Here is a 22,594-nt window from a genome sequence, read left to right as displayed (position 1 = left end):
CATAATCTGCCAACATCAGGTGTGTCACTGGAGGAGCCCACCTATTTAGCCTGTAACCGGAGTAAAGACCATTCAACTCCATTCTCTTTATGATACTAGAAAGACTTTGAGAGTATAGAATGAACATTTAAGGAGACAATGGGAATCCTTGTCTAATTCCCCTTTCCCTTCGAAAAAAACCTTTTAGTTGCTCGTTAAGGAGTATTGAGAAAGATGTGGAATGCACACAATTCATACTTAAACTGTGAATAGGACCAGTAATACCAAAACTATGCATGGACATGCTCAAGAAACCACAATCAACTCTATTGTATAGTTTGCTCATGTCCAGCTTGAGCACAAACGATCCAAGAATAGAGTTCGAATGACTCATAGAGTGGACAAGCTCTTTAGCGGATACAATATTATCAATGATCTGCCTTTCAAGGATGAAGGAAGATTAGTTTTTTTCAATGAGTTCATCAAAAAAAGGACCAATCTTTTTCGTAATAATATTTGCGACAAACTTATACAACATATTGCATAGTGATATTGGCCTGTAATCCACAGGTGATTCTGGGTGCTTACTCTTGGGAATAAGGGCAAGATAAGTCTGATTAAGACCTGGTGGGAGCATAGAGTATCTGAAACAGTCTTGGATAGATGCAGTAATCTCCTCTCCAAGTATTGCAAACTTTTCTTGTTGAAGAGAGACGGATACCCGTCTGGTCCAGGAGCCTTTAAGGGTTTCATGTTCTTTAGATAATATAAATTTCTTCAGACGATGGGATCAGCAACAAGTAACCTGCATTATGAGACAGAGAGGGAATTAGCATTATCCATAGAAAACAAGTTAGGATACACAGAATCATCAACTTTAAAAACATTGTGAAAATGAGTTATGAGAATCTCTTTGATTGTGTCATGATCAGAAACCCAATCACCATTCTCGTTTTTTAAGGTGATAATCATGTTTTTGTTCATTCTGTGGATAACAGATATGTGAAATATGTGAGTCTTTTATCGATATTAGGGATCTAATTATATTTGTTGTGTTGTTATCAAAATATTCTCTCCCTTTTCACAAGAGTGTCAATGTTTTTGAGAACAATTTTCTCTTGTATCTGTTAAGTGAGCTTTGGATTGAAATGCCACTAACTTTTGCCTTTCTTCTTGCAACTCACGATAAATATGGCCAAAGGTTTGGTTACTCCACTTTGTGAGATGTTTTCCGAGAACTTCAAGTCTGTTTAGAGTGCTTCCAGCTGAGGTGTTCGAACTTTTCTCAACTTCTTCAATGAACCGTGGATATCAGTCCAGTGATACTCAAACTGCTTTTTATGTTTTGGACCCTTTCTCAAGGTATTTAGAAGGATCTGAGCATAATCATTTCCAATCCTTGGGAGATGTAGAACAACCGCGTCTTCAAATAATAATCTCCAGATTGAACTAGATAAAGCTCGATCTAGTATTTCAAAGATTGGATCAACATGTTTTGTATATCTGCACCATGTAAACGCCGGACCCGAGAATCCCAAGTCCATAATATCTGTGTCTACAAGGAATTTTTTAAACTCTTTGCAAAGGTTATTAGAGGAGATAGTGCCACCATGCTTTTCAGTATTGTTGTTAATCACATTAAGATCTCTAATTAGGCACCAAAGATCATCAATATCAACAACCAAAGAAGAAAAATTAGCCCAAAACCGATTTCTCTAACTATGATCAGGAGGGCCATAAATGCAAAGTAGTTCCATCTTGGGATTGAATACATTTGTTCTATCACATATCTGATGATATTTGGATTAGAAATCGTTACTGAAAGATCGACACCATTTTGATAAAATAGAGCCAAGCCACCACTTTTACCAATACTAGGAATGCAATGAAAATGCCAAAATTAAAAGAGTTACAAAATTTGATATTGTTTCTCTTATTGAGTTTAGTTTCAGATAGAAAAAGGATGGAGCGGTTGCACGTCTTAAGGAATGAATTTAAAGTAGAATCTGTCGTGTCATTCCCTACCATGACAGTTCCATGACAACCCTAACATGACCCTTGCGAGTTTTTCAGGATAGTCGCCACATCCTTTTGAGTAGTAAAAAGGTAGTTATGTTGTATTTTTGTTGGAGGATCACAGTCCATAGGGGTAGGGGATCTCTTTGTACCAGATAGTCAAATGGAGCATTTTCAGTGCTTGGTTTTTTTTATCCTAACTTTTCTTTTCCATCTTTTCTTGGACGCGGAACTCATGCCTTTTGATACAAGGGATGACGGGATTGTGGGAGATACTTAAATGAGTGTGTTTGTTTGAACTTGGGTTGAAATATGATTACTGATGGTTGTGGTGTTGGTGATTTTAGTTGAGTCAGCATTAAAAATGATATTATTTGATTGAGTGGGGTATGGGTTCATTGGTCTGATATGATGGTGAGACAGATGATTGGTGGGGTGGTAAATCCTTCTCGGTAACGGGATGCATGTGTAGGGAATTAATTATAATTGATTGCTTCGTAATCTCCGGAGAAGACGAAGAGGAAAAATCGTTCTCATTTTCTTTCAATTTGCAATCAACACCATTTATTATGGTGGCTAAAGTGGTAGGAATGATGAGAGGAATTAAAGGATCCATTACCTTTTGTTTTGCTGATCAAAAATGCTAGATGCACTTCGATTAAGAACCGAGGAATGCACCGAGGATTAAGAACGGAGACAAACAAATGTGGACCCAATTTCATGGCTCTAATCCTAATGATGAGAAGTTGCTAGAGACTGTTGGATTCTCCCGAAGTGTATTCTTCGGTGCATATCACGGTGTGTCTATCACGGTGTGTCTATCATGACTCTTTGCTGATAATGTAACAATGTTTTGGTGTCTTACGGTTCATGCCCCCAAAGATTGGTGCACGGGTGGATAGTTGAAGGAGAATTAGTGAATGAAGTTGATTAACTGAGATGTTTCTGATAGTGGGTCCCCGAATTTCAACAGTCTAGTTTGGAATACAGAAATGTTTGGTGTACCGAACATTTGCACCGTGATGTGCGACGTGAGAGGAAAAAAAAAGGTGGTGGACCCCATCCTTAACCCCATCCCACTGCAAATATTCCCCAGGTCTGCCATAATGGCCCTTATATGATCTCGGTGCACATCACGGTGCACAAACTCGGTAGGTCTATCACGACTGTTTGGAATAGGAGGTTGTTCTTGCCTGAAGTTGGCCTGAATGTCCTCGGTGTATCTTGCTAAGTTGAGCTCCTTTATTTTTTGCTCGAATCCTTGTTCCATGTCGATATCTAAACCCTCCAATTTCTGGACAAAACTGGCATTGCTTCATCAAGTGGACGAAAAAATCACAAAAATAACACATCCTTGGGAGCTTTTCATACTTTAAATGAACAGTGCAAACTTTTGTTGATGATAGAGTAACCTTAATGAGTTTCCTGAGGCGTTTAGTGATGTCAATTGTGACTCTAACCCTTGCATATTTCCCCCACTTAGTTGATTCTCCCTGTTTGATAGTCTATAATGATTCCAAATCTGAAAAAACAACGCTTCTCTTCGTCATCTGGATGACTCTATCTTCGTCACTAGGACAACTTTTCTTCTCTCTCATGATTTCTGTTGAGATTTTGCTAAAGATTTCAAGGAAACAAAACTGTGTCAATCTGAATTCAACCTAAACCTTTTCTTTATTCTTTTCCCTTGTCTCTCACTCTTTCATATCTTTCTCCCTTTTGATAAAAGTTAAGAATTTATATATATATATATATATATATCCTATCTTCTTGTTTCCTCCATACTCTACTTAAAGAAAATCCCAACTCTTTCTTAGCTTTATGTGAATAGAGAAGAATTTTGTCATCAATGCCTGGTTGAAGTTACATGACTGTTTTTTCATTCTTCTTTATATTTTACTTGAGTTGAACATTCGTCATATTTGTTGAATTTTCGGATTATTCATACCCATCTTAAACTATCTCCATACATCTTGAGACATGAACAAGGTTTTTGAATGTAGAGATTTGAGTTGCTACTACTTGCTATTATTTTTCTTTAAAATCTTAACTTTTATTTGTTAAATATTGATCTAAAAACTTCTTCTTTGATAATTTTTTACGCCACTAGGATTAGATCTTCTTGATTACGCTCTTATACAAACCATTTATTATTTGAGTGAGAAACCCTCATGTCCGGTTCTACAGTAGAGATGGAATAACTTATGGTTTAAGATTGATTTTTAGTATGCAAAGTAGGAAGCTTATAAGATCCTTCTCAATGCAATATGATTACCAGCTAACAGAACTAACTCAACTATACTAAGTTCATATTTGATTACAAGATAACAAAACTAACTCATCTATAAATACTAAGTTCATATTTGCAATGCAATTTGATTACAAGCTAAGAAAACTAACTCAAGTACAAATACTAAGTTCATATTTCACCTAATACAAAGAGACATGTGAAATACTCCCTTCTGTATACCACAACATACTATTAATAGTAGTTTTACACTTCTATTAGACTACTAATAAACTTACGTTATATTGCAAAACATATCTAATATTCTGGATGGTAGATAAACTCAAATTAAACAACATATGAAGGAAAGAGTAAGAACAGAAGGTTTGATGAAGATAATAGAGATAATTCTTTTGTGTTTAAAATCCAACAAAAATAATGAAGGAGAATATACAAGGGTTTCCTGTCATTGAAAAGGTGATGAAAATGTGTATTTCAGTATTTGAAATTCCTAGTGGAGATAATAGATGTTGTTAGTTTATGCATGCAAAAGTGTTAGAAAAATTTGTTCGCAAAAATGGGATGGTCATAGGTGATACCAAATACAATGCATGACGTATTCTGCAATGGGGTTATGAAGGTCTCGAGAGATGAGTTAGATGTATCTTCTACCTACGACATACTGGGTCATATGGAACACAAAGAATAATTGAGTTTTTAAGAATAAATTTATGTTACAAGTAGTCGACTATAAAAATTAAGGAATGTATTCAATTTTGGATAAGTTACTCCATCCAGAATATAGTATACGATTCAATCTTGGATTTATATCTGTGATGCTATATTTGAATAAAATCCCTGGAACTGTGTTTTTTTTTATTTCACATATATATATCATGAGGGTTCATATTCATCCTGATCCACCACCATAATTGTATACACATAATCTGTGACCGACCACGTGTCAAAAAGTGGACGCGTGTACTAAATCAATATGAGGAGTATCAAGACAGTGATGCCACGTCACAACACTAGAAGAACAGGATCACCATCTCCTGCCATGAATCCATAATCATACAGATCCCACGATGACATACCGAGGACTACCGAGGGAGTAAGCAACTGCGAAGTACCCTAGAAGACTCAATATTGATCCAAAATCGAGGGTAGAGATTAATCTAACCGACAGGGACGTGACAGGGGCATCAGACAGCTGTCTGACGCGTGCGGACTGTCCAACCACTCGCTTTAAATGCTACATGCGTAGGATACATGTCAAGTATCCTGTGGTGGAATAAGCGGCGACCCATCGTTACAATATGCTACCGTTAGGATCATCGGTACAAAATGAAGATATCAACGGTATTAGCACAGAGACCAAGACGATAAGGATACAGCTGTTCGTATGAAGGCCCCACACAGAATCCCTATAAGTACCCAACTCCACTAAGAGAGAAAGGGGTCGACCAATTGTAAGAAAAAGAGAGATACTTCAGGAGAGAAAAATAGGGTAAGTATGAGTCTAAGAAGAGGCCTTCTATCTTCGTCCCTTATATAAAGTCATTCGACTATCATTGTAACTTCATATAACATAGTGAAACACCAACCCCCGTGGACGTAGGCCTTAGTGATGAACCACGTAAATCATTGTCTCATTTATATTCCGCACTTTAATCTTCGTACTTCATTATTATGCATCATTTATACTCACCACGGTCCACCATACGAGGAGAGACGAGGACGAGTCCAAAGCCTCAGAGTCTCCCCTATGAACATATAGTTTTATTTGCATTTCTACCATTTATGTAACTTTGGTGATGTTGCGAACATTGTTTGTGGACACGAAGGTATCATCGTTATTTCCGTGTTCACAATCTAGCGCTAGAAACTGGGACTTTTGTCCCGGCAAAAGATTTATCTTTCCCTGTGATTTTACATTTTGGCTCCCAGCGTTATTCCCCAAATAATAGTGTTTTAAGAAACTTATCATTGTTCTCCTTTTCGAAAACCTTTAGATCTATGTCTTCCTTTAGATCTGCGTTCACTTCTGCAAGAGCCTTCTAGATCTTTGTTTTCCTTGAAAGGACCTTTTGGATCTGTATTTTTCCTCACAAAAGCATTTTCCGGATCCAAGGTCATTTTTAGGCCACACAGTACCATCCTTTAATGCAGGGTTTCCGCAAAACATCTTTGAAACCGTTTTATTTAAAGTTTTTATCATCCTCAGAAAATATTCATATCGTGTGGATTTTAACAGACATACATCGAACCCATGTTTTCACGCATAAAACCCTTGGATCTTTATATTTTCGCGAAATGTTTTTAGACCTGTGCGTAGATCTATGATTACGATTGTTGGATCTACGTTTTCCCGTACCGTGTGTTCCGAGCAATGTTTTCCTTGTAAATTTTTAGAGATGAGCTTTGGTATCTACTCTTTCTTTGGATTAATTTTGCTAACAAAACTAAGGTGGATCCTGTTTCTTCGACAACATTTTGTTTTTGCAGAAAATCGAAGATGGAAAAAATGAAAGATGCGGGAAAATCCAAGGCATCGTCAAAATAAACACCGAGGACGACACCAGTTGTGACATGTAGCAAGCAGAAAGGTGAGAAGTTAAAGGCAGCAAACCAGAAGCAGGATGCCACAGAGATCACCTCACCACTGGGTGCCAACGCCATAGCAGCAGCGACCCTCAAAGCGGTAGCAACCAAAGTCGATCAGCAAAGGCAGAAGCAACTACCCGTGCTCACGAACAACGAGAAGGATTTGCGGAGTCGACGATGCAAAAACCATCCTTCGGAATAACGCCAACGAATGACCAAAACCAAACTTTGCCAACCACTCAACCCTTGCTGACGATGAACTAACCGACGCCCCCACATGTGGAACTGCAAGTGGTAACTACTGACCCGCCCCTCCCTTTAATCTAGACAGTTGATGAAGATCATACTGTGGCCATTGGAGGGAAAGTGCGGACCAGGACCCCAATCCAAGGATCGAATCATTTCCCCCAACTGATGGCAGAGCTCGAGGAATTGAAAAAGAATCAGAGGGTATATGCAGATGCAGTGGTATTACTGGCTCGAGAAAATCAGGAACTCAAGGAAAAGATCGCCCAAAGCATAGGATCAGCACATCAGCATGACGAAGCAAATTAAAAGGCACCAGAGCCTAATTACGACTGAAGAATCGTCGTGACATATGCCAACAATCTCGATCCATTAAACCGAAGAACAACCAAAGGAAATAGATTATCCGATCCAGATTATGTTCCCGAGGACTCAGATTATTTCGACAGTGATAACCAAAGGCCAGGACGATCTATGATCCGAGAGGACCATCAGATCGCCATGAAGAACCTTCGTGCTGAAATGATGGATGAAATTCAGCAACTGAAGACGAGGCAAGGAGGAGGAAGACTGGAAGAAGTGATGAGGGAAGCCGCCACCACACCGCTGACTGCACATTTATCCAAAGCTTTTATTCCCCAGAAGTGTCCCATCCCAGCCTTTGAGTGTTACGATGGATCCAGTGATCCCACAGCCCATATTCGGTACTACAATCGTACTTTATCCCGGTGGGATCAGGATGACGTGTACTTATGCATATACTTCCCTTCAAGCTTGAAAGGATCGGCTCTATCGTGGTTCGATAACCTTCCACCCAATTCCATCAACTCCTACAGCCAGCTCACTGAGAAATTCTTAAGGACTTACATGTACAACAAGGCTGTCAATGCAGGAATGGACAAGCTCTTCTCGTTAGCAGTCGCATACAAAGAAACCATCAGGGAATATACCGATAGGTGGCACAAAATCTGTCAAGCGATGGGGAACGTGGATCCGGTGGTCAGTATCAACTGCTACAAGTGGGGATTGGATAGGATGAATCCTTTGTTTGTCGAGATTTATGGAAGTGTCCCTACGACCGAATGAGACCTTCGAGTAATCATCGAAAAGAACGCCAGATTGGAGGAAATCCAGCGGGAAAATCCCAGGTCCCAGACACAAAGATCTCATCGGACTAATTCGGTGGAGCGAGCCAGCGGATCCAATAGAGGCAACTCGGTCGAACATTCCAACGAAGATAAGAGAGGACGAAGGGATGATCGGCGGCGTGATGACCGAAAATTTGAAGACCAAGTTTTCACGAAGCTAAACACCAACTACACATGCATCCTAAAGGAGATTAAGGATCGAGAAAACTTAGAGTGGTCTTGGTCCAAGGAAAGCAACCACCCCGGTCTGAGAAGTCAAGAGACTACTGTGAGTACCACTGCTTCAATGGACATCAGACTGAAAAGTGCAAGAACCTCAAAATAATGATCCAAAAGCTAATTGACGCTGGTGACCTCAAGCAATATGTTCAGAAGGCAGAAAATGATGATAGAGAAAGACGAAGCAACAAGTCAAACTACCCGAGGGTAATCGAACGCTCAATACCATTTCATGCTCCGAACCCAACGGCCCCTCACTGACTGCCCAGATAGGAAAAAGATTGATAAAACAATTTGAGGACTACTACGAGCTGTATAAGATTGACGGAGTCGAAGTTGATGAGCAAGAAGAATGGATGAACGCGCCGATGACATTCAATGCTGAAGATGTCGAAGAAGATATGGAGGACCACAACGATCCTTTAGTTCTCATGTTGCCAGTAGCAGGATGCAACGTCAAGAATATTTTGATTGATGGAGGGAGTTCGGTCAGCGTTCTGTTTTATAATACGTTCATACGAATGGAATTGAATGATGAGCAACTAATGTCTTTTTACTACACCATCTACGGATTCAACAGCACACCTACGAAGCCTTTAATAGACATTGTGTTAGAAGTAAAGACAGGCCCGATGAAGATCGAAACCCGATTCAGTGTGGTAGACGCTCCTTCTCCCTACAATGCCATCATCGGTCGAAGATGGGTACACAAACTCAAAGGCTTAGTAGCAACATATCACCAATACCTTAGATTCCCAACACCCGAAGGGGTAATGGAGATTAAGGGAGATCAGGTCACCGCCCGAGAATGCAAAGCTCTACAAAACTAACTCAATAATGATCAAGATGAGCAGCGGAAGGCCCGCAGAAATAAAAACAAGGCAGTTGATAAGGATAAGGCAATTGACCTTTATCTCGAAGAAATCTCAGGAAAGAGTCTAACGAAGGAAAACATCGTCTTAACTACCGAAGCAGGTACTTCAATGGCTAAGGGGGCTGAAGAGCTTTCCAAATAGCAATTAAAGAACGTCCCTCTCCTAGGGAAACCGAAGCCTACATTCCCACCTATAGATCCTACGAAGGAGATCAATATAGGGACCGAAGAAGACCCAAAGATGATCAAGATAGGAACTCTAATGGATAAGGAACGAGAGGCGGCCCTAATCAAGCTACTTAATGGAAACTAGGAGATATGCTAGGAATCGATCCGAAGATAATCCAATACGAGATTCGTATAAAGCCAGACAAAAACCCTTTTAGACAGAAAGTACGAAAAGTCGCACCAGAATATCACCAGGCGATCGAGAAAGAACCCCGCAAGCTGTAGGTGATGGGATTCGAAACCATGACCTGCAGCATGCTTATAAAGGATCCAGCCACTAGGCCAAGCGGTGGTTGCTCATCTTGATCAATTTAATATCATCCACGAGATCCAAACTGCAAAAGTCACAAGTCTTGGCGGATTTTTTAGCGGACTTACCCTTGGAAAATGACGAAGAAGTGAAGGACATCCCAGAAGCAGAAGAGGACGATAAAGATCCGGTCGATGTACTCGAACCCTCAAGTCAAAGACGGTGGGAGGTCTTCGTCGATGGATCAAGGAACAGAGAAGGAACAGGCATAGGCATCATGATCACCACCCCAACTGGAGATAGGATTGTGCACGCACTAAGACTGGAGTTCAAGGGGCATACCAACAACATCATAGAATACGAAGCCGTAGTACATGCTCTTCGTTTGATAATAAAAATGGGAATAACGGACGTACACCTAACAAGTGATTCACAACTAGTCATTCAAAAAGTAGAACTGGAATACAATGTTTATGATGAGACCCTCTCAGCATATATGGCTCTGGTCCAGACCCTAGCATCACAAATACCCAACATCAAGTTCCGACATCTATGTAGAAGATACCTCAGTCATGTTGATGCCCTAGCATACATATCGTCTATGCTAAGGGATGAAAGTGTTAAGGCCATCAAGATAACAAGAGTATACGAGTCTTCGATCAACCCGCAACGATCCTTTGCTACAAATCGTGAAGACGATGTAGGGAAGGACATCGCTGACGATGATGCATGGTAAGATATCGCAGCTGACTTTGTCGAAGATGATATCCTATCAAGAGCCAATGAGGATGAAGATTTCAGCAACGAAGATGACTGGAGAACCGGAGTTCATCTTTTTTTCAAAGAAGGAACGCTGCCCACGGACCTGAAGCAATCCCGAAAAATACGATCAAAGGCACGGAGGTACGATCTTCTAGACAGAGTCCTTTACAAGAAATCTTTCCTCGGACCCTTGTTACGATGCTTTTCCAGAGAGGAGGGACATCGTATCTTGAAGAAAATACACTACAGAGATGCAGGCAACCACAACGGGATGAGATCGTTATATGACAAAGCTAAGATGCAAGGATATTACTAGCCACAGATGATACAAGACGCAGCCAGGATGTCTAGAAGATGCGAAGAATGTCAGCGGTTCGCTAAGAGAATCCATTCCCCGGAAACGAAGCTAAACTCAGTAGATAGCCCCTAGCCATTCTCTAAATGGGGCATTGACATCGTTGGACCCCTGGTCGAAGGATCAGGGAAAAGACGATTCCTGATTGTAGCCACGGATTATTTTAGCAAATGAGTGGAAGCCAAAGATCTAGCCAGGATCATATATGTGGACGTATTCACTTTCATTTTTCAAAATATCATTTGCAGGTTCGGCATCCCCGCATATTTTGTCTTCCGACAATGGCAAGCAACTACAAGGGAAGAACATAGATATGCTCTTTGACACCTTCAAGATTAGGGAAAACAAATCGACTCCTATCTACCCCAGTGCAATGTGCAGGCCGAAGCCACAAATAAGACCCTCGCCCTCATCCTCAAGAAATCATTGGATGAACACAAGAGTCGATGGTGTGAACAGCTGCATAATGCATTATGGTCATACCGAACCACCCGAAGGTCAGCTACAGGAGAATATCCGTTCCTCCTCACATATGGAGCCTAAGCGGTCATCCCAACAGAGATCATCATGCCCACAACGAAGACTGAGGCTTGGGAAAAGAACCTTACAACAGACATGATGTTGGAAAGGCTCGATGATCTGGAAGAAAGAAGGGAAGCAGCGTTAAAAAGAATGGAAAATTCCCAACGAAGATTAGCCAGAGAATACAATAAGAAGGTTAAGCTTAGGAATTTTGTATAAGGACAGTATGTGCTAAGAACTATACCGCAATATCAACGAGAGAAAAAATGGGGCAAGTTAGCACCAACATGGGGAAGACCATTTGTAATACATGAAATTGTAGGGAACAGATCCTATTACCTACGTAACCTAAAAGGAGAAGTCCTAAGACACCCCTGGAATGCTAAATACCTCAAGTCATACTATCCATGAAGCAGCGCAGCTTTGCATCTGCGCGAAAAGTACCAGAAGAAGAAGGCAACATAACCGCTCGACATGTTTCTATCTCTGGACGAGGAATAGCAGACCTCACCACATCAATCAAACAAACTTTTTGATACCATGTTATTGGGGAAAGTAATACATATACGATCTCTCAGGACTCCCCTATCAGCGTCTATGAGTGTAAGACCATGGGGAAGGATTCCAATAGAAAGAGATACCCAACCAGCAGTAAGGCAGCGGTTCGGAGAAATGGGTTCATTAAATAAATCAATAACTCATCACATATCTGAGAACGTTGGACTAACCCCCACCGTTTGGCAACCCTCTGGCCCGGGGTTGGCCAACGGGGAGACAGGTCCAAAGTCAGTAATATAGGTACATACCCTCATTATTTCCGTCAAACACTTTTTAAAATTTTCACTCACTCGCTCATTGATGTTTATAACTGATCATCCTCTAATGTAGATCTAAATAAAATAACTATACAGATAAGCCAAACTGTACATACTAAAAACAAACGTTGATCCATTGCAAGAAGATTGATTACAAGCCTACAGAGTTAAGAAAAAAATACAACTGATATACAAAAAATGGCCCGAAGCCAAGTAATCAATAGAGATCAAATTTCTACACCAACCCAGAGGCCTATTTTTCCTCAGAAGACTCAATGCGATCGGATGGACACTTCTTGTGATACGAAGGGACGTTACCACCCGAAGATGGATCGGAGGTAAAAGTGAAAGGCTCGGGCACGGGGCAGCGAATGTATCTCTTAATGAGGCCATGCTCTTTCGAAAGTCCTTGCTCTATCCTATTCAAGGTCTTATTGACCTCTTCGGCAAGCTGACAACGAGCCTTATGCGCAATAACATCAGCTCTAAGTTCAGACTGTGATAGCGAAGACTTCAACCGCGCTACTTCCTGGTTTGCCTCCTTTGCCGATGTATCCGGTGACCCAGTCAGCGCTTCAAAGTATTTGGTTTGTCCTTGCTGCTACACTAAGTCAGATTGAGCTTCTTTAAGCTTCTCATTTGCGAAGCCAAGCTGTCCCTCGAGCTCTGTAAAGGAAAAAGAAAGATGATTAGAATAAAAGAATTACAAAGTTATCCAAAACCAAACGAACGTATACCTTCGACATTAACCCAAGCTATTTCAAATTCATTAACTACAACATCTCGAGCTTCGTCAAGAAAATCATATTCGTCGGAAATTTTCTTATAGTCCACTTGAAGGTTTTTGAAAGTAAATTGGAACTCATCCAACTCTACCTGCTTCATAGAGTCTAAATGATGAAGACGATTGACCTCAGTACTCATTTCCCCCATCCCCTTGGTAACTCTGTACATGTTAACCTCAAGATCCTTCTCTGAGTCAACTAAACGGGCAACATCGGCGCGAGAAGCATACAAGGACTTGCTGAGAGCATGTGCTTCTTCCCTAGCATCGTCTCTCTCACGAACCCATCGATGTATATATTTTTGGACATCAAGACCATGAGATGATCGAGCCTGAAGAAGCTCCACTTTTAAGTCAGCCATCTTTGCTTCTAACCGATAAACTTCATCTCTCGCCTCATGCAAAGATTGACAAGTCCATTCCATGGAACTTTCATACGGAGTAAAGCCTTGGATAGAGAATTTCGCAAAGATATAACATACTCCATCTACTTGCGCACATCGACCAACATCTTGTTGTGCTGATCAGCGCGGCCATTCCACTTGTCGGCTTCCTTTATGATCTTTGAAACTAACTTCTTTGTCCGGGAAGCTTGACGAGCTCTCTCACCTCGAAGCCACATTAATTCTCTGGCATCGCCCGCTGAAGACAGGGTTGTCTAACTCAGAACGAACACCAAAAACGAAGACGAAGAAAAGGAAAGGAAACGAACCTTTGGACGACGCCTCTGCTCGAGCTTTCTCTAACTCATCCTTAAGAGAAACTACTTCCTGACGAAGTTCTGTCTCCGTGGCACCCAACTGCTATTTTCCCTTCAATTATTCTTTCAGCTCCAGTATCTCTTTATCCTTAGCCAAAATGATTTCCTCAGCCGAATTCAGTTGGTCATCTCTCTGGCGTAGCTTCGCCTCTAGCTTAAGGGCCTTCGCCCTAAAGAACTGGTACAATGTACGGTTGCAATACTCGCTCCTCACCAGCTGCGTCAACAATAGGCAGATAACGATCAACAATCGAAGGATGTAATACCAGTCGACTGGGAAGAATTTACAACAAGTTACCTCAAGAATGTGTTGCTGAGGGAAACGATATTGGTACCCATCAGCTATATCCATCATATCATCAATGGATGAAGGGGGATCAACCAACATACTAGTTGAAGTAGCTCCAAAATCCTTTTCCCAGAGCGTCGCGACTTCATCCTCAAACGACAGCTTCGTCCTTTGACGGGTGAAGTAATGATAATCCCTTTCACCAGGAACCGCGGGAGCACAATTAGGAACGCACATCAAGGCTTTATTCATCAACCATTCAAAGGGAGCATCGTCCCCCTCGTGCATCACGGCCTGTACGAAGCCCTCAGAAGATGCATCAACGGTGGCACCTTTATCGGCAGCGGTCTCCCGACCCTCGGATTTTTTCCTTTCTTCGGCCTCTCTAGCGGCGCGAGCCTCAGCATCCTCACCATCAGAACTCTCTTCCCTCTTGGCCCCCTTGTCACCATTGTCCTCGGCAACAACATCTCATTCATCGTTCGGAGAGAGCATAGATAAGTCTTCGGCCATTCCCATAGCTGCACCAATATCAACTTGAGCCCCAGTGGAATAAACCTTCCCAAAAGATAACTCTTGGTTGAGGTTCGCTTGGTGGAGATCAGAATCCTCATTCCTTTGAACATGAGTAGGACCCGTGGGAGGATCGTTCATTGGAACCTCAGAAACTACTTTCTCTCCATCATCTTTGTCATCAACATCTTCGTCATCTTCATGGTCGTGCTGGGAAGCATCAGTACGTTCCTCATCATCGATAACCTCCTCTTCGGAATTTCCTTCATCGTTCTCCGGGCTGGTAACCTCGGGAATTTCCATTTCTCCCACACCGGTGGTAGAAGACTGAACAAGACCAAGCTTTTTCTTTCTCGTAGCTTGCAACAAGCATATAATCAACGTCTAATTCCAGGGGAAAGCATATAAGTACCACGCACTATTATATGTAATTATACCTTAACAGTGGCAGCACCCTTCGAAGGAAAAATCGCATCAAAACTCTCGTCTTCATCAACATCAGCGGCATCAACAGTATAATCAAAATTCATACCAGCAAAATTCAGCCGCCAAGGACAGAAGTCACCATAGCGGGACGGAGCACCATCACGAGGCTGGCTACCAGCAATAGGGCATCATCCATGTAGACCGGGCACCCAACCATGAGACCAGGGTCCAATGACCTCAATGGAGGTGGCATGCCACTCATAGTCGTGATCACGTTTGAGACGCTCGTCTTTTGGAAAAAGTCTCGGATTTCCAGTCTCTTCAGTACTAGGGACAAACTTAAGCTTCGAGTCACTCACTTCACTTAGAAGACGAACCTCACCCTGGGAAGCTGCCATTGTACAAAGACCAACGCTCCAGGGTTTCCGACTCCTATCATTGACATAATCCCCAAAAGAATCATTGAAGTTCTCAGGGGTTTACCAGTCCTTCTCCGCAAGATTAGGAGCATAGAATGTCATCATCGTCTCACATTTTCTCCGAAGATAACACTCCTTAAGTGTCCGAAGGTAGGTCCCACTCAACTAAACTACTGAGCGACGGTGGGTATGAGAAGTGGAACCCTCACGGTTTTCCAAAGCATCGTAGTAGAAAGAGTCACCTGATTTATACAAAGGAAATATAAGACCAGCTTCGAAACCCCCTACGGTCGTCAACAGATGGAAAGCATCGTATTGTAGTTTACGATCATATCATATGTGAGATTGTCTCCTTGATTGTAAAACTTAACATCGAAGGCTTCAAGACCATGCTTAGTCTTGAAAACTTCTAGATCAATATGATTATAAGAGACCTTTTTCTTCTTCTTCTTCGAAACTGAGATACTTTGGATAACTGGGGCAGCCTTGGAAGATACGGTCTTGCCTGACGGGATTCTTCGGAAGACTCATATCTGAAGCCTTCCTCTTGGTCGCAACGTTCCTTGATAGGTCTACCTTCGATGCAACCCCTTTTGAAGAAGGATACTTCACCAAGACAGTGGTTTGCGATGCCTTGGGTTTCTGAGAAGGCGTCACGGTAGGAGGAGCTATAGAACGAAGAGGTTGAACATTCATCTGCTCCGAACACTGAGGAGATGGATTAGGCGAAGGACGATTAAATGCATACCGAGAACCTCTAGGTGGATCTCCCTTTTTCTGAGAAGATACCGTAGGACTCGATGAAAATGAAGTCTTGAGGGTACGAGGATCTGGTTGAGAAGGTTTAGACGTACCACCCCTAGGCGGAGATTTATCAATACTTCTAGACGGAGGATGTCTGTAAGGGATCGATGGGGGGGTTTTATAAGGAACACGAGGACGATCAGCCATACCTGCAAGGGGCATAAAGAGAAAACGAAGGTCAGATTACAGGTTAATGGAGGTCGGAAAAAACTCTAATCATTATGCAAAGAACATCTTTAGGGTAAGAGTATCACTAGATCAAGAGCATCTTCACATTAAATGCAACATCATACTGAAAGAGCGAACGACCCTAAATTTTGCGATAAAGAACATGGGCAAGTAAATATACTTTCATATGAATTGTTCACAAACCCTAGGATCATCGAGTAAGAAGAAACAGAAGTAAAATGGCAGATACAAGGGAACTACTTATTGGTAATCAATGGAAAAAATAAGAATCAACAAGCAGCCGCAATAGAAGGTACCATATAAGACCTAACTAGAACTCGTGACAGATGGTAAATAACAACGGCAGTTAAGAGCGAAAGACAAAAAGAGAAGAAATGATTTTTTCTCAGAGAATAAGAATGAAAAAGGCAAAATAAGAAGAAGACAGAGGGAGGGAATAAAATTTTGTTTCCCCATCCACCCATCTCATATTTATAACATGAAGAGATAAACCGTCCCATGTTTCAAGGAGGAGTTATTACTAGAAGTGGGAAACATGCCCAAAAAATTAGGGGAGTTATTGCGAAAAGTTGAGGAGATTGTGAAGACAGTTTTTTCATGCTTTGACCAATTTCAAACCAAGAAGAAAAGGGGGAAAATTGTATACACGTGATCTGTGACCAACCACGTGTCAAAAAGTGGACGCGTGTGCTAAATAAATATGAGGAGCATCAAGACAGTGATTCCCCGTCACAACACTAGAAGAACAGGATCACCATCTCCTGCCACGAATCCATCATCATACAGATCCGACGATGACAGATCGAGGACTACCGAGGGAGTAAGCAACTGCGAAGTTCCTTAGAAGACGCAAAGGCATACTTTACTCTATCCCATGATTGATCTAAAATCGAGGGTAGAGATTAATCTAACCGACAGGGACGTGACAGGGGCATCAGACAGCTGTCTGACGCGTGCGGACTGTCCAACCACGCGCCTTAAATGCTACGTGCGTAGGATACGTGTCAAGTATCCTGTGGTGGAATAAGATGCGACCCATCGTTACAATATGCTACCGTTAGGATCATCGGTACAAAATGAAGATATCAGCGGTATCAGCACAGAGATCAAGACGAGAAAGATACAGCTATTCCCATGAAGGCCCCACACAGAATCTCTATAATTACCCAACTCCACTAAGAGAAAAAGGGGTCGACCAATTGTAAGAAAAAAGAGATACTTCAGGAGAGATAAATAGGGTAAGTATGAGTCTAAGAAAAGGCCTTCTATCTTCGTCCCTTACATAAAGTCATTCGACTATCATTGTAACTTCATATAACATAGTGAAACACCAACCTCCGTGGACGTATGCCTTAGTGCTGAACCACGTAAATCATTGTCTCATTTATATTCCGCACTTTAATTTTCGTACTTCATTATTATGCATCATTTATACTCACCACGATCCACTATACGAGGAGAGACGAGGACGAGTCCAAATACTCAGAGTCTCCCCTATAAACATATAGTTTTATTTGCAATTCTACCATTTATGTAACTTTGGTGATGTTGCGAACAATGTTTGTGGAAAGAAGGTGCCACCGTTATTTCCGTGGTCACAATATTCATCTTCTTAATTGCTCCATTCACTCGTATATTTTAGTAAAACAAGTTCCATAGTTTTGTACATCCCATGGTTTTATAAAAATACTACATGAAAAGTATAGACTATCAAAAAATCGGCATGTACTTTCAACCCTTAATTGTATTGGTACAAAAATGCAGCACTATATCATGATAACAAGCAGGTCACACTTCTGTTTTAAAATAAGACGGATGAAATCATAAAACATATTTGAGGTTCGAGGTAATCTGATGCACTCTTTAAATTACTTCGTCCAGTTTTTATGATCTTGCATTCCTCTTTTTTGACTCCGTAGTAATATACAATGAATTGCCTGACGGTGATGATAAAAAGAATGAACATCATAAGTTCACTAGAACCCGTAAAATCTATGTCTTTTAGGTACCACGTCTTCATACTCGGAGGTCCTACCAGGTTGAACTGAATATCTTTTCTTGAACTTTTCGATTCTGGGAGTAGTACAACTATTATTCATCATTACTACTTTTGAGGTGAAAACAGCACATACTGGTCTATGGTCTGAAAATCTTGATTCTCCTCTAATATAAGATAATTGTTCAATCCCATTACCATACCACAATATCCTATCACACCTACAAAATTATAGCTTCAATCGATAATTTAATGAAATTGGAGAAAAAATAATGTAAATATATCATATAGATCTAGATATATAACAAATTGAACAATACCATGCAGGAGTCCGACGCTTCTTTTTAGATTTTGTGGTTTCTCCCGCGTAAGAATCTGAATTCTGTGTGTATTTATAAGTAGGAGCAAAGAAAATTTTTCCTTCATTCCAACCTTTAAACACTCTACCAGCGTGTCTCTCTATATTAAGCTGAATTCAACAAAAAATGTTTAAAAATAAATAACCCAAGTAATCCAAAAAATAGAACACCTTATTGTACAATTCTGCAATTAATGCATACGTAAGAAAAAAGAAACTTGATGAAGTATTATTCAAACCTGATCCTTCTGTAATAGTGTTTCCCAATCATTATCTTCTAAATGTAGTTTTGTTTCTTCATAACTTAAAGACACTCTGTAATTCAAATCTCCGAGCCAAATTATCTGGCTGTAAATTTAGGTTATACAATGAATCAGCAATTCATATGTTAATGAATTTTATTTTATGAAACAACATTTCAAGGAAACGGTGAGGGGAACTTACTCATGTTCAATTATTCTTTCAGGTATACGTCGGTCTGACTTCTTGCAAATTTTAGGGAACTGTGTACTCTTTAGGATTTCAGCTACGTCAGAGTTTCTACGTAGCTCATCTCCTTCTTTCTCTCCTGATGCTAAGTGACTACATACAAAGCAATATGTCGTCTTGTGGAACGACATGCTAACCGATATACAACCCTACAAAAGTAATCCTCGGAAATTTAGAATATTGTCATCAAATCATCAAAAATCTTAAGATGCTTAGTTAGAAAAGAAATAAACAGTACCTTGTTACCTAAGCATCCCATGATTCCTCTCCCAATAGAAGAAACCCTAAGATGTGCAATATATTGAACCAATTCCTTCCTGGCCCAAACTGATAAAAATAAGCCCACCATTTGTTTGCTCGTTACGAGCCTATAATTCAAGTCACACGAAGAAGATGAATAAGAAGGGGAAAGGGGAATTCCCGCAGCCATGGAAAAGTATTCACGATCATCAGCCGAGCCATTACGTATACAAAGAGAACCCGCTTGCTCAAATTTATGTATTAAGTTGTTAATATCTCTTGGATGTTGTTTCTCATTATAAGGTGGTGATGATTCTAAGTGACAATTACAACTCTTGAAATTCTGACTATCAACCCTAAGATGTCTGCTAAGAACTTTAAGAGAAGGTTTATGAAAGAAAAGACCACCTTGAGATGATTTTTTCATATTTGTATCTGCTTTAGATGATAAATCATTACAATTTATATTAGTAATAGAAGAAGAAGATGATGAAGTATTATTGTTTGAGTAATATGGTTGGTTTTCATGTGGTCTGTTCAGAGCTTGACTTATGATTGCTAACCATTTTGCTGCTGGTTCATTGTCTTCAAGTACAAGAACATTTCCTGCATTCAATGGAACTATTTCCTGAAACCCTAATATATAAATATCTGAAGAACCCTCAACCTGCAAGAAATCTTCAAGGTTGAGGCCATTATTCGGTGCTTTCCCACCAACATTCCATGTTGCAACAAATATTCTTCAAAGAAACAAGAACTTTTTTTAGTATGAAGTAATAAAAGAGTGATTATGTAACAGGAAATAAAAGATTTAATGCATGTACCATTACAAAACAGTAAACGATTATTCATACCGGAAATCTTGAGTTTCATACTGGGATGTCATAGGTCTTTCGAAATTAGAGAGGTTTAAACCTTCAATTTCAGAATTCTTCGCCAGCCTTTCTGGAGATAAATTCATAAATTAAAATTATAGGTTGTGAGGTTTTCTTTATAGTCAAAAAAAAAAAATTACATATGTTAAGCCAGACTAATATCAATGATCTTGAACCCTGAATTTCTTAGACCTGATACACATTTAAACCTCACATTTTTTGGTGAAAAACTCTACTAATGGGAAACATTTTAATACATAGTGCATATGTACTTCAGTATTAAACAACCATAAGCTTTTACCCACTATCCAAAGATTATGGGTAAAAAATATCAATTTCATTGTCAAAGGAAGTAGTGTTGTATATTGCTTTTCACTATCCCTAATTAATTATAAAGTACAGTTTAATTATCAATCCCCATTATCCGGAGATAACTGGTATAAATACCAATTGCTATTTCAAAGGAATAAATTGATATTTTCATTCAAATCAAAATATTTATTGGTATCTTTAATTGTATTAGGGGAATAATTATTTTGTATGTTGATGTTTTTGTTATTCTTGTAAAAAATTATGTAATCAATATTTTGGTTTGAATGAATTGAAATATGTTGATGAACAAAAAAAAGTAAAATTGCTATTTCAAAGGAAGTAGTTTTCACTAACCATAGATAATTATCAAGTACAGTTTAATTATCGATCCCAATATTAATACACAAAATTGGTTAAAAAGACCAAAATCAACAATTCCTGGGTGAAAAGGACATTTAGATTTTGATACTGTTTAAATGGACAAAAGTATAAAAATAGCCAGGATGTAAACAGTTTCATCCTACCCATTTTTAAATACTTTATCTTATTTTTAATTTATATCAGGATGCATCCAGTTTCATCCTTGCTATTTTTTAAGTTTAAGTCAGGATGAATCCAGTTTCATCCTTGCTATTTTTTTGGTGTCCATTTCACCCATAATAATTTTGCTCGTCCATTTACCATGTTTTAAAAATATTTGGACAAATGATCCATTTTCCGATATTAATAAAATATGGGTAAGCTATCAAAATAAAAGTGTTATAAAAAAAGATAAGATAATAAATACTTTTATTGTCCTTCTTAATCGGTTCAAAGATTTTTCCTATTCGCAAAATAAGTGTTTTCCTATTATTTTTCTCGCAATTATAAGGAAATTTAGAAGTAAAATTTAAACTAATGATAAATACTAACACCAAAATGAAAGAAAATATAAAGCCTGTGTACATAAACCTCACCAGAAAAACTTTTTCTCATAACAGGTGATGACTCTATAAATGATGTCCTCTTTGATGCAATCCTCTTCTCAAGATCTATGATATTTCCATGTAAAAGACTTTCAAAACTTCAAAAGTTTAAGACGACAAAATAAAAATTCATCTTCCATTTTAGATTAATTATATAAACCTATGTAAAAATTAATATATGGTAGTAAAAATAATACCATGATCGGAGTCGTTTCCTCCGAAAAGATCATCATCGGAGTTTTTTCGCGCCTTTGAACTAAAAAGTTTAGGGATAATGGACTTTGCACAAGACAAATACAATGTAATCAGAAATTATAGAAAGCATTGTAAACGTATGTTTAAATTAATTTTATATTTTAAATAGAGAAAAATGTAATGCATTTACCTTCTTTTTCTTCTCATGCTTGACAGAATTATCAGGAGTACTTGTATTACTATTGGAAATCTTGGTCATATCATAGTTATTGTTGTCTTCTATCCCACCTCCTACTGTATTCGACATTTCTCATACGTTTGGAATGTGGATTCTCCGTTCTTCTTGTCTCATGATTCCCATCAATTTTACAGCTTCAATTCAGTTTGTAAGAGAAACAGAAGAAGAAAAAAAAGAATTTTCAGATTGGAAAAGTAAAAGGAGAAAATAAATTAAAAAAAAACAAAAAAACTTTTATTTAAGTTTCTCTATCCTATTTTTGGTTTGAACAAAAATAATATTTTTAAGCCAATTTTTTCGGGAGTCATGGATGGTGATAGAAGAACCTTTCAACCTTAATTTTGTATATATTTAAACTTCTAGTTAACTACCACACCGGGCATCATATATATTTGTAATAACATACGTCGATGACCTTGCAAAATACCACACAACTAGGAGCTGGGTTTATTTTCCAAATCAAATGCTTGTAAGAGTGTAGAACACTAAAATTG

The 22,594-nt window shown here is 39.4% G+C and overlaps 3 protein-coding genes across 10 annotated transcripts; 1 reads left to right on the top strand and 2 right to left on the bottom strand.

The window, feature by feature from the left end:
- Positions 1 to 8,810: 8,810 nt before the first annotated feature.
- On the top strand, positions 8,811 to 9,272 carry LOC113350894. The gene has a single exon (XM_026594998.1). The coding sequence runs from the start codon at positions 8,811 to 8,813 to the stop codon at positions 9,270 to 9,272; it is 462 nt and encodes a 153-aa protein (XP_026450783.1).
- A 3,121-nt stretch (positions 9,273 to 12,393) lies between these two features.
- Positions 12,394 to 16,378, bottom strand: LOC113347498. 2 transcript variants are annotated; one of them, XM_026591170.1, is made up of 5 exons: positions 14,742 to 16,378; positions 14,091 to 14,489; positions 13,745 to 14,009; positions 13,125 to 13,674; positions 12,394 to 12,914 (listed from the first exon to the last, which is right to left on the bottom strand). In XM_026591170.1, the coding sequence occupies exons 1-3, from the start codon at positions 14,895 to 14,897 to the stop codon at positions 13,851 to 13,853; spliced, it is 714 nt and encodes a 237-aa protein (XP_026446955.1). In that variant the 5' UTR covers positions 14,898 to 16,378; the 3' UTR covers positions 12,394 to 12,914; positions 13,125 to 13,674; positions 13,745 to 13,850. The 2 variants fall into 2 exon arrangements, with proteins under 2 accessions (XP_026446955.1, XP_026446956.1); XM_026591171.1 differs by lacking the exon at positions 13,125 to 13,674.
- Positions 16,379 to 18,158: 1,780 nt separating this feature from the next.
- Positions 18,159 to 22,294, bottom strand: LOC113347497 (type I inositol polyphosphate 5-phosphatase 5-like). 7 transcript variants are annotated; one of them, XM_026591163.1, is made up of 9 exons: positions 22,053 to 22,294; positions 21,865 to 21,946; positions 21,659 to 21,733; positions 20,370 to 20,460; positions 19,514 to 20,255; positions 19,231 to 19,424; positions 19,026 to 19,134; positions 18,749 to 18,897; positions 18,159 to 18,649 (listed from the first exon to the last, which is right to left on the bottom strand). In XM_026591163.1, exons 1-9 carry the CDS (start codon positions 22,167 to 22,169, stop codon positions 18,409 to 18,411), a joined length of 1,800 nt encoding a protein of 599 aa, XP_026446948.1. In that variant the 5' UTR covers positions 22,170 to 22,294; the 3' UTR covers positions 18,159 to 18,408. The 7 variants fall into 7 exon arrangements, with proteins under 7 accessions (XP_026446948.1, XP_026446949.1, XP_026446951.1 ...); XM_026591164.1 differs by having other exon boundaries at positions 18,159 to 18,640; XM_026591166.1 differs by having other exon boundaries at positions 21,659 to 21,765; positions 22,053 to 22,106.
- Positions 22,295 to 22,594: the final 300 nt, after the last annotated feature.

The sequence above is a fragment of the Papaver somniferum genome, chromosome 2, assembly GCF_003573695.1.
Source record: "Papaver somniferum cultivar HN1 chromosome 2, ASM357369v1, whole genome shotgun sequence".
Classification (NCBI taxonomy): domain Eukaryota; kingdom Viridiplantae; phylum Streptophyta; class Magnoliopsida; order Ranunculales; family Papaveraceae; genus Papaver; species Papaver somniferum.
Note: the sequence above shows the minus strand (reverse complement) of the source record. Positions and strands in the feature narration are given on the sequence as shown.